At 42.2% G+C, this 12,472-nt stretch overlaps 2 protein-coding genes across 5 annotated transcripts in view; both read right to left on the bottom strand.

Moving 5' to 3' along the window:
• Positions 1-5,648, bottom strand: part of ppp2r5eb (protein phosphatase 2, regulatory subunit B', epsilon) — a 43,073-nt gene extending 37,425 nt beyond the window's left edge. For 2 of the 4 annotated variants that reach the window (XM_037125583.1, XM_037125584.1), the window contains exon 1: positions 5,060-5,648. In XM_037125583.1, the coding sequence (XP_036981478.1) occupies positions 5,060-5,088 (29 nt within the window). In that variant the 5' untranslated portion in view covers positions 5,089-5,648. The remainder of the gene's footprint in view (positions 1-5,059) is intronic. The other 2 variants (XM_037125585.1, XM_037125586.1) reach the window with 1 other exon arrangement.
• A 1,794-nt stretch (positions 5,649-7,442) lies between these two features.
• Positions 7,443-11,251, bottom strand: wdr89 (WD repeat domain 89). Its single transcript, XM_037072444.1, has 2 exons — positions 10,932-11,251; positions 7,443-9,981 (listed from the first exon to the last, which is right to left on the bottom strand). Exon 2 carries the CDS (start codon positions 9,955-9,957, stop codon positions 8,800-8,802), a length of 1,158 nt encoding a protein of 385 aa, XP_036928339.1. The 5' UTR covers positions 9,958-9,981; positions 10,932-11,251; the 3' UTR covers positions 7,443-8,799.
• Between the last annotated feature and the right edge of the window lie 1,221 nt (positions 11,252-12,472).

The raw sequence follows: 12,472 nt of genomic DNA, 5'->3' as shown, positions 1-12,472 counted from the left end.
GACCTGCAGAAATGTTGTTCTCAAAGGTGATGAAGTAAATTAAATATCCTCATATAGTCACACTTTGGGACTTCTTCACTATTTTGTGAAAACCTCTGGGGAATTTTGTGGACACAGATCAATGATGAAAATAATGGTTGAAGCCTCATAAACACGTCTGCAAACTAAAATCTACGTAATAATTATATAAATCGACTGTAACCATCAGGGGACTCCTCTTTTAATTTTTTGTTTACTACCCCACACTGCAAATTCACACATGACAAAACCAATTACATAAGATGACGAGAGTCATCTGTCGCCTTCTCTTTCATAACCACACAGCTGTTAATGATCCGTCCCTATAAAAGCATCCTGTCGGGCATCAGCATCGTCACCGGGGTGAGAAAATACCTCCAGCTGATGGCTGATCTGACATATCAGTGGTTTCTAGATTTAACTCCTCCACTGGCAGGCGAGTCTGAATTAAATCTGGAACTGATGCTGCGTTTTACACTCAGTAACAATAAAACTGAGGTGTAATAAACAAATATGTTAATTTCTCGGATTCATTGACAGTTTTGACTTTCAAACTTTGGGACAGGACTATTCAAATGTCATACAAACAGCCTGTCAGCCTCATCTCAAGCTTCAGGGAAAACACAAATAAAAACTGCCTCTCAACACCTCAGCACCTGTTCTCTGAGTGCTGCTGAGCCTCACAAAGACCGGGCAAATCAGGCCAGAGCCTCTCGAAATCACCTTCACTCCGAGATTATCTCCGGCTAATGGCTTACTGTGGCACAGCTCTGACGTGCACACTCTTTGTGACTGTCAGGTTTTTATTCCTGTAAAATCCATATTTTCCAGGAGCTGCCATGATGATGGTGAGGGGGCAACAGCTGCCGTCAAACACACAAAAAAAGGTTCACTCAGGAAAGATCGGAGCGTCTAAGAAAAGATGCTGTGACGTTTAGGTTAACACTAATTGTTGGCTAATTGATTAGACTAATAATAGAATAAACATTTGTCATTTTGTGAGCAAAAACATCATCAATTCACTTTCTGGTGGAGATTTGCTGCTTCTGTCAGCTTCAATTCATTAACTGAATGTCTCTGGGTTTTTGAACATCTGAAGACATCTGAAGTCATCACACCTGGGGCGTTTTTTGGGACATTTAATTAAAAAAAGAACAGAAGAAAGCAGCAGAATAATCAATAATGAAACCACTTGTTAGTTGTAGCCGTGGTACATTTTTCTGTACAGATGTAAGCACTCTGACTTTGAGATTTGAAGCTAGATTTGACTTCAAAGCTGCAACAATCAATTGACTAATTTGAATAAGTAATTCTCTGAAAAATACGTCTGAATTCTTTGATTTCAGCTTCTTAAATGTGAATATTTTCTGGTTTCTTTGACGGTAAACAAAACAAGACATTTAAGGACATCACTGCGGTGATTTCTTAACATTTTGTGAATGAAAACAGTCGTTAGCTGCAGGAGCTGAGGAGGCACTTGTTAAAAACTCTCTCCTCCTCAGATACATGCTGCACAGCCAGTCAGCTTCATTCAGCTCCGATCAAACAAAGTCTATCTGCTGTGAAGTTGTACATCTTGATAAGCAGCGAGGAAAAAATTAATCATCAGTAACAGACTCAGTTTCTTCCTACTACATCGCCAATAGCAACGATGATTATTCAAAGAGCCGTCGATGCTTAAAAGCCATCACCACCTGGTGAATGCCACCAGTGGAAACAAGACAGTCCTTCAGAAACATCTTCAAACGGGGTTGTTTCAGCTCCACTTACCTGTGCAAAGGGGCACTGGAATCCCCATGTACAACCATCAGTCCCTGACTGTCTGTCGCTCTCTGTGACCAGCCGGCTAATGGTGAAAACACTCCAGAGCCGCCACAACACACACAAGGGAGAGCAAGACTACGGCGGCTGGTCTGGCGTATGGCACCAAAGCGCCAAAGCCATTCCCCTCCCATACCTCTTACATAAGAGACCAGATGACATCCGAACAGGCTCGGGGAGGGTGGGATTAAAGAACAAGGAGGAAGGAGAGAGGAGGGGGCACAGCCAACAACAGGGAGAGCAACAGAAAGGGAGGAAGAGGAGGGAGGGAGGGAGGGAGGGAGCCCGGCGCTCGCCAGGAAGTCAACAAATAGGCAACGGCAAGGCAGAGCGAAAAAGAGCTGAAGTGAGGGAACAAAATGCACACACACACACACACACACACACACACACACACACACACACACACACACACACACACACACACACACACACACACGGGAGATGAAAAGGAGGCTGGCAGGAGGACAGCTCAAGGATCTCGCCTGTGGTCTGAAGTTAAAATTCAAATCTCACAAAGCTGAAAAAATCAAACATGGCTGGATTTCTGTCTGAACTCTGGGTCTGAATATTAGTTCCTCTACCTGCTCTATCTGTTCATTTCAACTCGTGTGGTTTCTGGGGGAAACAAACTGAATGTGAAAGTGATTAACAAGCAGGTTGTGATATTCACTCCTCATTTCATTTAACCAGAGCAATGTAATAGGAAATTGCAGCCTTTTAGTTCAGGCAGACAGAGAGTATCGAGGGGATGGACCGACTGTCAGCCAGACTAATTATCTTTATGGGTATCAGTGTTTTTAGTGACTGATTGCCAATAAATGCATCAATTTAAAAAGACTTTTCCTTGGATGCAGCATCCTCTCTCTGTCTGCAGTCACCAGTCTGTGGTCTCACTAACTGTACTTCCGTCACTGCTTATTCTTAATTTTGACAGCAAGATTTTCATTGTATGTCGTCTCCAACTATCTGTTACCAGCAACCTTGACAACTAACAATCGGCCACTATAAAAACCCATGTCAGTCATCTCCTTGAATAAAACCACAAACACATTCAGTTTGCTAAAATAAAATGAAGGAAACCAGCAATAATCACATTTGGCAAGTTGGAACCAGAGACTGAATTTTTGCAACAAAAGAAATACAAAATAATCATTGACTTCTATATTTCAGCTCTGTAAACTGTGCACACACTCAACTGATGAATTCTCAATATGGAGCAGCAAGTAACATTCATTTTCATGCTTGATAAATCTGCTGTTTATTTTCTCTAATAATTGATCGTTGTTCGGTCTATAAAATATCCCAAGATGACGTCGTCAAATGTCTTGTTTGTTCATGACCCAAAGATATTTAGTTTACTGTAGCAGAAGAGAGAAGCCAGAAAATATTCACATTCAAGAAGATGGAATCAGAGAATTTCTTTAAATTAAAAAAAATGAGTCAGACTCATTAGACTATAATCTGTTGGAGCTCTAATTCAATATCTGTGGTCACATGCTGTTGTTTGCATTTTAAAAGCAAAGCTCACACCACCACTCATGACGAAGATGGGACACTAAAAGAAACAACCTTTCTTAATGTATGTAGTAATGTATAAAATTAAAACCACAGCTTCTTCAACTTTGAGACAGAACCGAGAGAGTTCCACGTTTATCACAGCAATACGGACCGGTTCTTTTACACATCGCTCTCATAGATTTACTGCTAAACGGTGAAGTGGTCTGAGCACTAATTCTATCAGCCTGAATCACAGATCTGCTATTTCAAATCCATCTACTGTTCACTGTTGACTGAATACTGCAATCTGACAGCACGTCTAATTGGTGCGATACGTTCAAGGTATAATTACGCTGTTCACACAGTCGAGAACAAATGAACTCAGCAACTCTCAACACACACACACACACACACACACACACACACACACACACACACACACACACACACACACAGAGCTGATAAGAGGGAGGCAGTTACTTCAACCCGAGTCATTATAAACACGGGAGACTTTGGATAGTAACCTATCTCGGCTCTGGACCTGAACCCTCAACGTGGCGTGACATTAAAAAACCTTGACGGTGAAGCTGTGTGACAGAACCAGAACTAGGAATACGCCTCCACAAAAACAAACACACACACTGGCACCAGAAATACCATCACCTGTGCCACACCTGGCCTCTGGCATGCTGTCATTCACAGATGAGTGAAGGCACAAAAGGAAAAAGTGTGAGCAACATGTTTGTTTGTCTGACTATGACAAAGGCACTTTATCACACATTAGGAATCTTTCTCTCCTCGCTGTGTTACTACCTCTCATCATCCATGTCACTACAGTGTCATTAGTGGTGATGATCTCTCTCTGACTGGTTGTACACACACTACACAACATGTAAAGGCAAGAATACATGACAGACCAGTGACATTTTTAGAGTTAGGACTTTGTCAGACACTGTCAAAGTTCATATCGGATTATCACCACACAGTTGACAGTTGGCTTCACTTGACAGGGCAGCTAAACTTGTCTCAGACCAGATTCACAGGGGCTTTTTTCCAAACCCATGAGGGATTAAACATCAGCATTCACTTTTAAGCAAACCTGAATGCTTTAGCTCTGCCCTGGAAAGATCAGCCACTAAGCCACCACCAAAGCCAAATAACACAATAAAGATTAGATCCGTTTACAGTGCAATTTGATGTTACATATTTACTGTTATCAGCTAGCGCAGCAAAGCAGGCCGACAATTGCACAAAAGGTCAAAAATCAAGCCGTTTAGGAGAGCTGGCGTTAGCTTGGCCATGTTGGGCCTGGCAGCAGCAAGCAGCATAATATTCAAAACTTGACAGCGCGATAACCGCACTAGCGTTAGCTAGCTAGCAACAGTAGCTACCCGATTAACTGAATTAAACCAATATACCGTTAGCTAGTTGTCTCCTGAATGTACATAAAACATTTACATATCCTTAACATGGAGACAATCTACGTTTTTACCAGAACCGTTAATCTTTATCACATAAAATGGCATCTTAGGTAGCTAGCTAGCTAGCGTTAGTGCTACGGCTATCGCGGGTTAGCTCGAGTAGAACATGTAGCTTTAGCTCATTAGCCGCCACCTGCTAGCTTTCAGTGCATCTTGCAAATGAAACACAAGAAGCTGAAGTGAAAACATTGATTGGATCAGATCTAAAATTTACATGTGTGCAGGTAAAGAAACGTTACCTGGGCGGGCTTGGGCGATCACCCATCATCCCAGATGTAAATACAGTGGCAGTGCTAATTCTGCTACCGTTAGCTAGCGCTCAAAGACTGACAGACCGACAGGGTTGGGAAACACACACCGTCCCGAGTCCCGACCCGAGCCCGACAAGCTGCAGCCGACCGAGTGGCTGTTAGCCCTCCAATTGTAGTACTTTACCTTGATCCTTTGCGGTTCGCAACGGAGACGGCGGCGAGGAGTTATCCTATGTTTGGAAATCTATCGGGCTAACTGTTAGGCTACCTCCAGCTCGGTGCGAACAGCCTTTCCCAAGCAGCGGCGGAACAGCAGGAAAATTTGGCCTGAAACAGCCAAACCCACGAGTACCTTTTTCCTTCCAACGGAATAATCCTCAAACTCCCATTAATAACAAAATACGGCTATATAAAACGATTAGGTTCACGCAATTACATTCCTGTTACTGATTCAATTGCTTGTCTTCCCCAAACCCCTGGATTTTGGTATTTTCCTTAGCTCGTTTATGATTCGGGGCTGTTTCTTTTCACCCTATTGTCAACACTGCTGGGTTGAGACCATGGCACACATAACAGAGACGCATCGTAGCGTGCTGGACGGGCTAAGATCGACGTACGACGGCGATTGGCCGCCCGGAGCAATGTCACGCGTTCTGATTGGACGAAGCCGGACGTCAATCACGTTAGAGGGAAATGAGGCTCTGAATCCGTCGGTTAGGTGGAGGGGAAGGGACAAGGGAAGAGATCGGGGCAGAAAGCGAAGCGAGTCTCCGCCGCACAGCGTGCAGGAATGAGGCTAAACCCGTCCGAGGCCCAGCCCTGCACCTCCACACGCTCACCCCGCACTGTGACGGCCCTGTGACCCATCTCTACCGCAATATATTATAATTATATTATATATAACAGCGCCGTGTGAGGGAAGAGAGCATATCCGAGGGAGCCCCGGGATTATAGAGGGATGTGTTCGCAGGGAGTTACATAACTATAAAACAGGTCTGCTATGAATAAAGCTAATGCTACAGACGGACATGGGCGTGCATGCAGGAGGGAGCAGGGTGGGCAGTGTGCTGCATCTCCCTCCTGGCTGTCTGCAAGATTTTAATGTTTTTACAAAATCTTTTCACTGTTTTTTGAAGGTTGAAGTGTTTATTGTCGCATGAACATGAAAAATGACACTTTTCATGGTGTTTTGATATGAAACATGAGATATAACATTAATAATCTGAAAAGAAATACAAGAATAAACTATAATGAGGTAGACAGTTGTGCAGAAGATGTACAATGGACAATATGCAACAGCTATCAGAACAGCAATGTGGCCAACAACAAGATTCAAATCGCAAAAGCTGCAATTACTTAGAGTTACTTTATTTTTTTATTTTTTTACTGTTTTTTAAGATAGGGTTGATACGATCACATGCACTGTTGAAAAAAAGACTTTTTTTTCTTGCAGTTTGTGAAGAAAAAACTTTGTAAGTCTCAAAGATATTAAAAGAAGCAATGAGAAAATTATCCAGAAGATGTACAGTTAATAATATGCAAATCTTTACAAATAATATACAGAGAGCAATGTGTCCACGTACAATATTCAAAACACAAAAGTTGCAATTTGTTTTTATGTTTTTGTTTTTTTATTTTGATCCAGTCCTGTTTATAAAGTCGAGGTGTTTATCTTCACATTCACGGTTTGAAAAAAAAGAATTTTCTTGCAGTTTTAAAATGTAACAGTATAAAACAAATATTAATAATAAACATTATTATATAGCACCTTTAAAAACAGGGTTTAGAAAGTGTTTACATACAAATTGCACTCGCTGAAATTTTTTAAATACACTTCACAATGTATTTGTACAACTAGGACTGCATCTTACAAGTTTTTTCATTGTAGATTATTTTCTCTATCACTCAGATAGTTGGTTGGTCTATAAAGTGTCAGAACGACAGCTGACTGTTGGAGTTAATTGTACCCATTTTATATTGTCGGCTGGTTCAGTGTCTCCACATTATATATCTTATTAAAGGTGCAATAAATGGAATTAAATAATCAAGTAATAAAGCCAACAACTATCAGAAATGTACTGAAACATCCCATCCACTCACGTAATGTTGCAAACAAAATTTACTAATATGTTTGTGTGGTTTGTCTGCAGAAAATGAGGTATAATGACCACATTAAAATCCTTAATATGGAGCCCACTTCATTCATTCATTCAAAATTCCAGAAAATGTGAATTTGCACATTTCGCACAAGAATTTGAAACAATATGTCTCCTACATTAAGAGATAAAACTCTGCCTGCAGCTTCGAGCGGTAAAATACTGAATATTTGCTTTAAAAGGCCCCACAGACTCTCCTGTTATAACCTCTCATGTAGATTTAATAATTTAATGACTCATCAACATGTAAATACATCTTTTGTTTCATTACAACACGGAGTCGGCTTCAATAAATTAAAACCTCACGCAGAGGTCACTGGAAATCTTTTAATGTCTTTAATGTGAAGGAGATTTTTGCACACACACTGCCAATCATGTTATTCCAGTCGTTTCCATTTGAGGGTGAAAGCTGCTCTCGGTGGGATCCAGCTGTGCCGGGCGGCTCCGGTGACTTTCAGGATGTGGTGCAGGAACAAAAGTCGTCCAGAAGTTTTAGAGAAGAAATCAGCATCATGTAAAAGGAGTAAGACGTCACAATAACTCTGACAAAGTGATTAAAACCTTAATTTAAAAATGGAAATATAAAAGAAACCTTGTGGAGAATATACCGTTGTTATAGATGTTTCTGTTTATACGTATCTGCAGATGTTTTCTTTGTTCAGAACAAAATGCAGAAACACATGCTTGAGTTAATTAATAATTAAACACATACAAACATACAAATCTTTACCACAACTGTTATTAATATATTAGCCATATTTGAGGGATCAGTCGAAAAATGTGTGTTTGTGTTCATATTCTGTGTAAAATCTATAAGAACATCAGCCAATATATTGATATCTGAGTCTATCTAGTATTTATTTTTCTTCTGTTGCTTTTAAAGCAAAAAATTCAATCAGCAGCTCACATAAAATTCAGAGGGATATGATCTGCATACTGAGAGTCTGAGTATCTATAAACTTAGTCACTTTTCCAACAGTGGTTCTCAAACTAATGTGACACAAAGTATTCCACAGATTCAAAAAGATTTTGTCTCACGGTCCCTCACTTGACAAGAACTTTGCTTTTAGATACAGAAATATGTATGAAACCTATCTCCAAAATAGTCACATCTTATGTTATTGTGTTTCTTAAGTATTTAATTCTTTTAATCTTTTTTTTCTAAAGCCCTGAAAACCAACTCAGGGACCCATGGGAGGACCCGGACCTCACTTTGAGAACCACTGACCTAAATAATTTGCATCACAGACTGTAGATGGTGTGCGAGTGCGACACTTTGGTGATAATGTACAAAATACAGAGATAAAACATGCCAGTTTAATAATTCTGTTTCCCATTTCCACACTCGGTGTTTCCACTGGCTGACTGAGCACATCTGTCTGGTCGAAGGTGAACAAGGATGAACTTTGACCTGCAGGTGTTCAGGTGCTGATTGAACCGACACATGAAAGACACCGAAACTGAGCAAATACTCAGAGTCAGACATGTAACGTGACCAAACCTTCAGCGGGATCAAAGAGTTTTTCAGATTCAAGGATTTTGTTGAGTTTGAATAAAAGGAGTCGGTGTGATTCACTGCTTGGAGCTGATGTTTTCACTCTTCTTCTCTCTCTGGTAGCCGTGTTTTTTATGCGGCCTTGATTTCAGTTTCAAAGCCGAGTCGCTCTTCATCGACTCCCTTTTACCCGACGCGAGCGCCTCCTCCCCTCCTGGCTTCCATAGCAACAGCTGAGCATCCTCTCCCGCGGTGACCAGCGCCTCCTCCGCTGCGTCCCACAGGAAGCAGCGCACCGTGGAAGCGTGGCCACCCTCGAGGCTCCTCAGCAGACGCAGCCCCCCGTCGTCACACTCCATCAGGTGGAGCTCCCCGCTGTTCTTCCCTCCGACCACCAGCAGCTTCTGGGCCTCCTCCAGCCACCTCCCTCCCACCAGGTAATCCACGCCTCCTCCGTCAGGTGTCAGAGTGAGGCTGCGGGCGTCAGAGGTGCTGAAGATGGTGAGAGGCTCGTCTGTGTCCAGCTGAGACAGATCCCACAGGTGGAGCCCCTCGTCGTGGCTGAGGCACAGCAGCTGGGTGTAGTTCGCTCCGGACCAACAGACGGAACCAGCAGACGAGTCGCTGTTACAGGTGGAGAGCAGCGCCTCCTCCTCCGCCCCCCGGCTCAGGTCAAACACATTAACAAGACCATCTGTGGAGCCGGACGCCAGACGGTCTTTATCTCGAGGGTGGAAGGTCACCTGTGTGATGTCATCACTGTGCGACTCAGAATAGACACCGAGGAGGCCGCCGCCTGGTTTCCTGACGTCCCAGAACACCAGGAAGCTGTCTTCATCGTTCAGCTGCTCGGTGCCGCCACACAGCAGCGTGTCGCTGCAGCTCAGGTCGAAGCTGCTGTACCTGTGTGAGGGGTTGCTTTTAAACACCTGGACTGCATCTGTTCCTGGGCGGCGGACGTCCCAGCCTCGTACCGTCCCATCAGCGGAGCCGGAGTACAGGATGTCAGGGGAGGTGTGGGAGAAAACGACCCCACAGAGCGGCCCGCTGTGGCCTCGATACTCCCCCACCGGGCTCAGAGTGTCCTTGTTGTGGAGGTGGATGGTGAAGTTGGAGCAGGACACAGCGAGCAGGCCGGCCGGCTGCAGGGCGACGTCCAGCAGGTAGGTGGGTTCATCTGGGCGAGACCGGCGAGCGATGGACAGACCTTTGAGCTTCTCCTCCAAACCCTCCATGACGGCTCAGCAGATTCAACCTAACTGAACAGGAAGAAAAAAAAACATAGATTTGAAGTTTCAGAGGCCAAAAAGCTTCTTCTCACATGCAGTATTTCTGAAAAACACACTTTATAATGTATTTGTACACTAGAACTGCATCAGACAGGTATTTTCATTGTAGATAATTTTTTCCTATTAATCAAATTGTTGTTTGGGCTATAAAATGTCAAGAAATTGTATAAAATGTCCAAGATGATGTCCTAAAATATCTTGTTTTGTCCACAACAAGAGATATTCAGTTTAACATCATAGAGAAGGAAAGAATACAGAAAATATTCACTTTTAAGAAGCTGGAATCAGAAAATTCTGACTCATTATTTATTATCAAAACATCTGGTGAATAATTTAATTGTTGATAACTAATGGATTACGGTTGCAGCTCTGTGTACAACGGCTAAAACGTTTCTTCCTTGTCTTTGACAAGACTCAATTCAAAATTCACATCATTTAACGTATCATTGCTCATTCTCTATAGTTACGTGCCTATTAGCACATAACTTATAATGTTTGAGGAATCTTTATAAATCATTTAGCAATTCGGCATACACTCAGTACAACTTTAACGGCCAATTTACGTAATATAACAGGCTAGTTATCACGATGTCTCTCCATTATTACCAGCGTATTCTTTCCCTCACATGTTTTTGCAATTTGAGAATTTACTACAATAAATGATCGTTTGGTGGATACACCTAACGCCGAATTTAGGGACATTACAAACAATTTTGTGAAAGATATTAGTTGTCTTTAATGTGATATGTTTTTGACACGGAAACCTAAAATATACAAATTTCTGAATGGAGTTTGGTAAGAGCTTCTTGAACTTTGAGGGATTCAAGCAGAAATCGGGTCACAGACACAGTTTAAACCAGTTATTGTTTTTGTGTGTTAAGTGTTGTTATTACTCTGTCATGTGTTGTCATTCAACCTACCTGCGTTCCAGAATTTTCCACAAATTCAGGAAAAACAACTCAAACTTTGTAGATTACTTCAACACGTCCGTCGCCATTTTGAAAAAAAAAACCGCTCTTACACACTTTGACGATATTATAAATTATTTAAACATTAATGTTAATCAAAGACTCGCTAAAAAAAATCATCGATAATATAATCACACTTCTTGTAACGTAAAAACAAGCATGGAGGAAACACTTTGTGTCACAATATTTACAGCCGGGTGGGAACATTTCTTGGACAAATGGTTCCGCGACCGTTGAGATGGAGTGGTGTGAGTGCTCGGTGGTCCAGCAGGGGGCAGCAGCGGGTCTGAAAGCTGTCTGAAGCTCTCCAGCTGACCCAAATCTGAGGTGGCACAGATCAGTCACACAGACAGATTTAATACATGTCTGTGCTGCAGTTGTTGTTGTTTTGCTCTAGTTTCTCTTCCATCCCTTCTTGTTTCATGACTTCACCTGAACTCACCTCTTAGAGTGAATTCATATCTGTTTGCACCAACTCCTATCATTGCATTTACTTTACTTAACTGTGCCAACTCTAATATTTGCTGAACATTAGGAGAATTTATCAGGGAACTAAAAACAACAAGCTCCATCCACGTTTGACACAAAAGGAATCATAATCAGTTATAACCACAAGAAGTCACCTGCAGGGAAATGTGACTTTAAGTGTTGACAAATAATAAAAACATGAGAGCAAAGACTCTGATGAGGATTATAAGCAAAAATCAAAATATGTCCCTGTCAGTACCTCGTCCAGTCGACTCTCAGTGACAGCAGGTGTCGTTGGTCCAGCTTGTGTGACTCATTTCCAATAAAACATTCAGAGAAGTTTACCCACAATCCTCTGTGCTTTTGACATGCCACTGGGCAGAGAAAGAAGAAGAAGGAAAAAAAACAAAGACAGATGTCTTTAATGTCCAGGCCAGCAGCTGCAGTCTGTCTCTGCTGCAGCTTTGGCAGAGCGAAGTGGAAAACTGGTCGTCCTGTGACACACCACGGCACCACAGCACCATGTGTGGATGAAGGAGGACAAGTCATCAAAACCCTCGCGGACGTTTTCAAACGTGATTTGCATTTAGAGCTGCTCTGTTACATATTAGAGGAGGTTACACAGGTTTTATTTAGGCCTAAAGCCCAGAGAGACGTTTGTAATGCAAATAAATATCTAAACCGAAGCTGTCGTGATTTATTCCAGACTTGTTTCTTCTGACGTCTGAGATAAATTTGCAGTTTTTCTGGTTGATGCAGCTGCAGTTTGGTCACAGATGGTTCAGAGCTCTGTTAGTTCTCCTGTAATGCCACAAAGATATAATATGTTAGACTCCTGCATTAAAAAGGAGACGCACTCCTTTATTAAACGTAACATCAGACAGATTCCAGGTCCACTCTGACTCAACTCAGCACTCAGCAGAGATTCTGGTTCTGGTTCTGCTCTCTGTAACGTTACGTCCATGAGGTAAACTACATTTCCCCTCCAACTCCAGTCAGCAGTACAGAACTTTTACTCCACTACG

This window comes from Acanthopagrus latus, chromosome 16, assembly GCF_904848185.1.
Source record: "Acanthopagrus latus isolate v.2019 chromosome 16, fAcaLat1.1, whole genome shotgun sequence".
NCBI lineage: Eukaryota > Metazoa > Chordata > Actinopteri > Spariformes > Sparidae > Acanthopagrus > Acanthopagrus latus.
Note: the sequence above shows the minus strand (reverse complement) of the source record. Positions and strands in the feature narration are given on the sequence as shown.

Coding starts and splice junctions, on each gene's coding strand:
- wdr89 (XM_037072444.1), bottom strand. CDS start 9,957: ATGGAGGGTTTGGAGGAGAAGCTCAAAGGTCTGTCCATCGCTCGCCGG.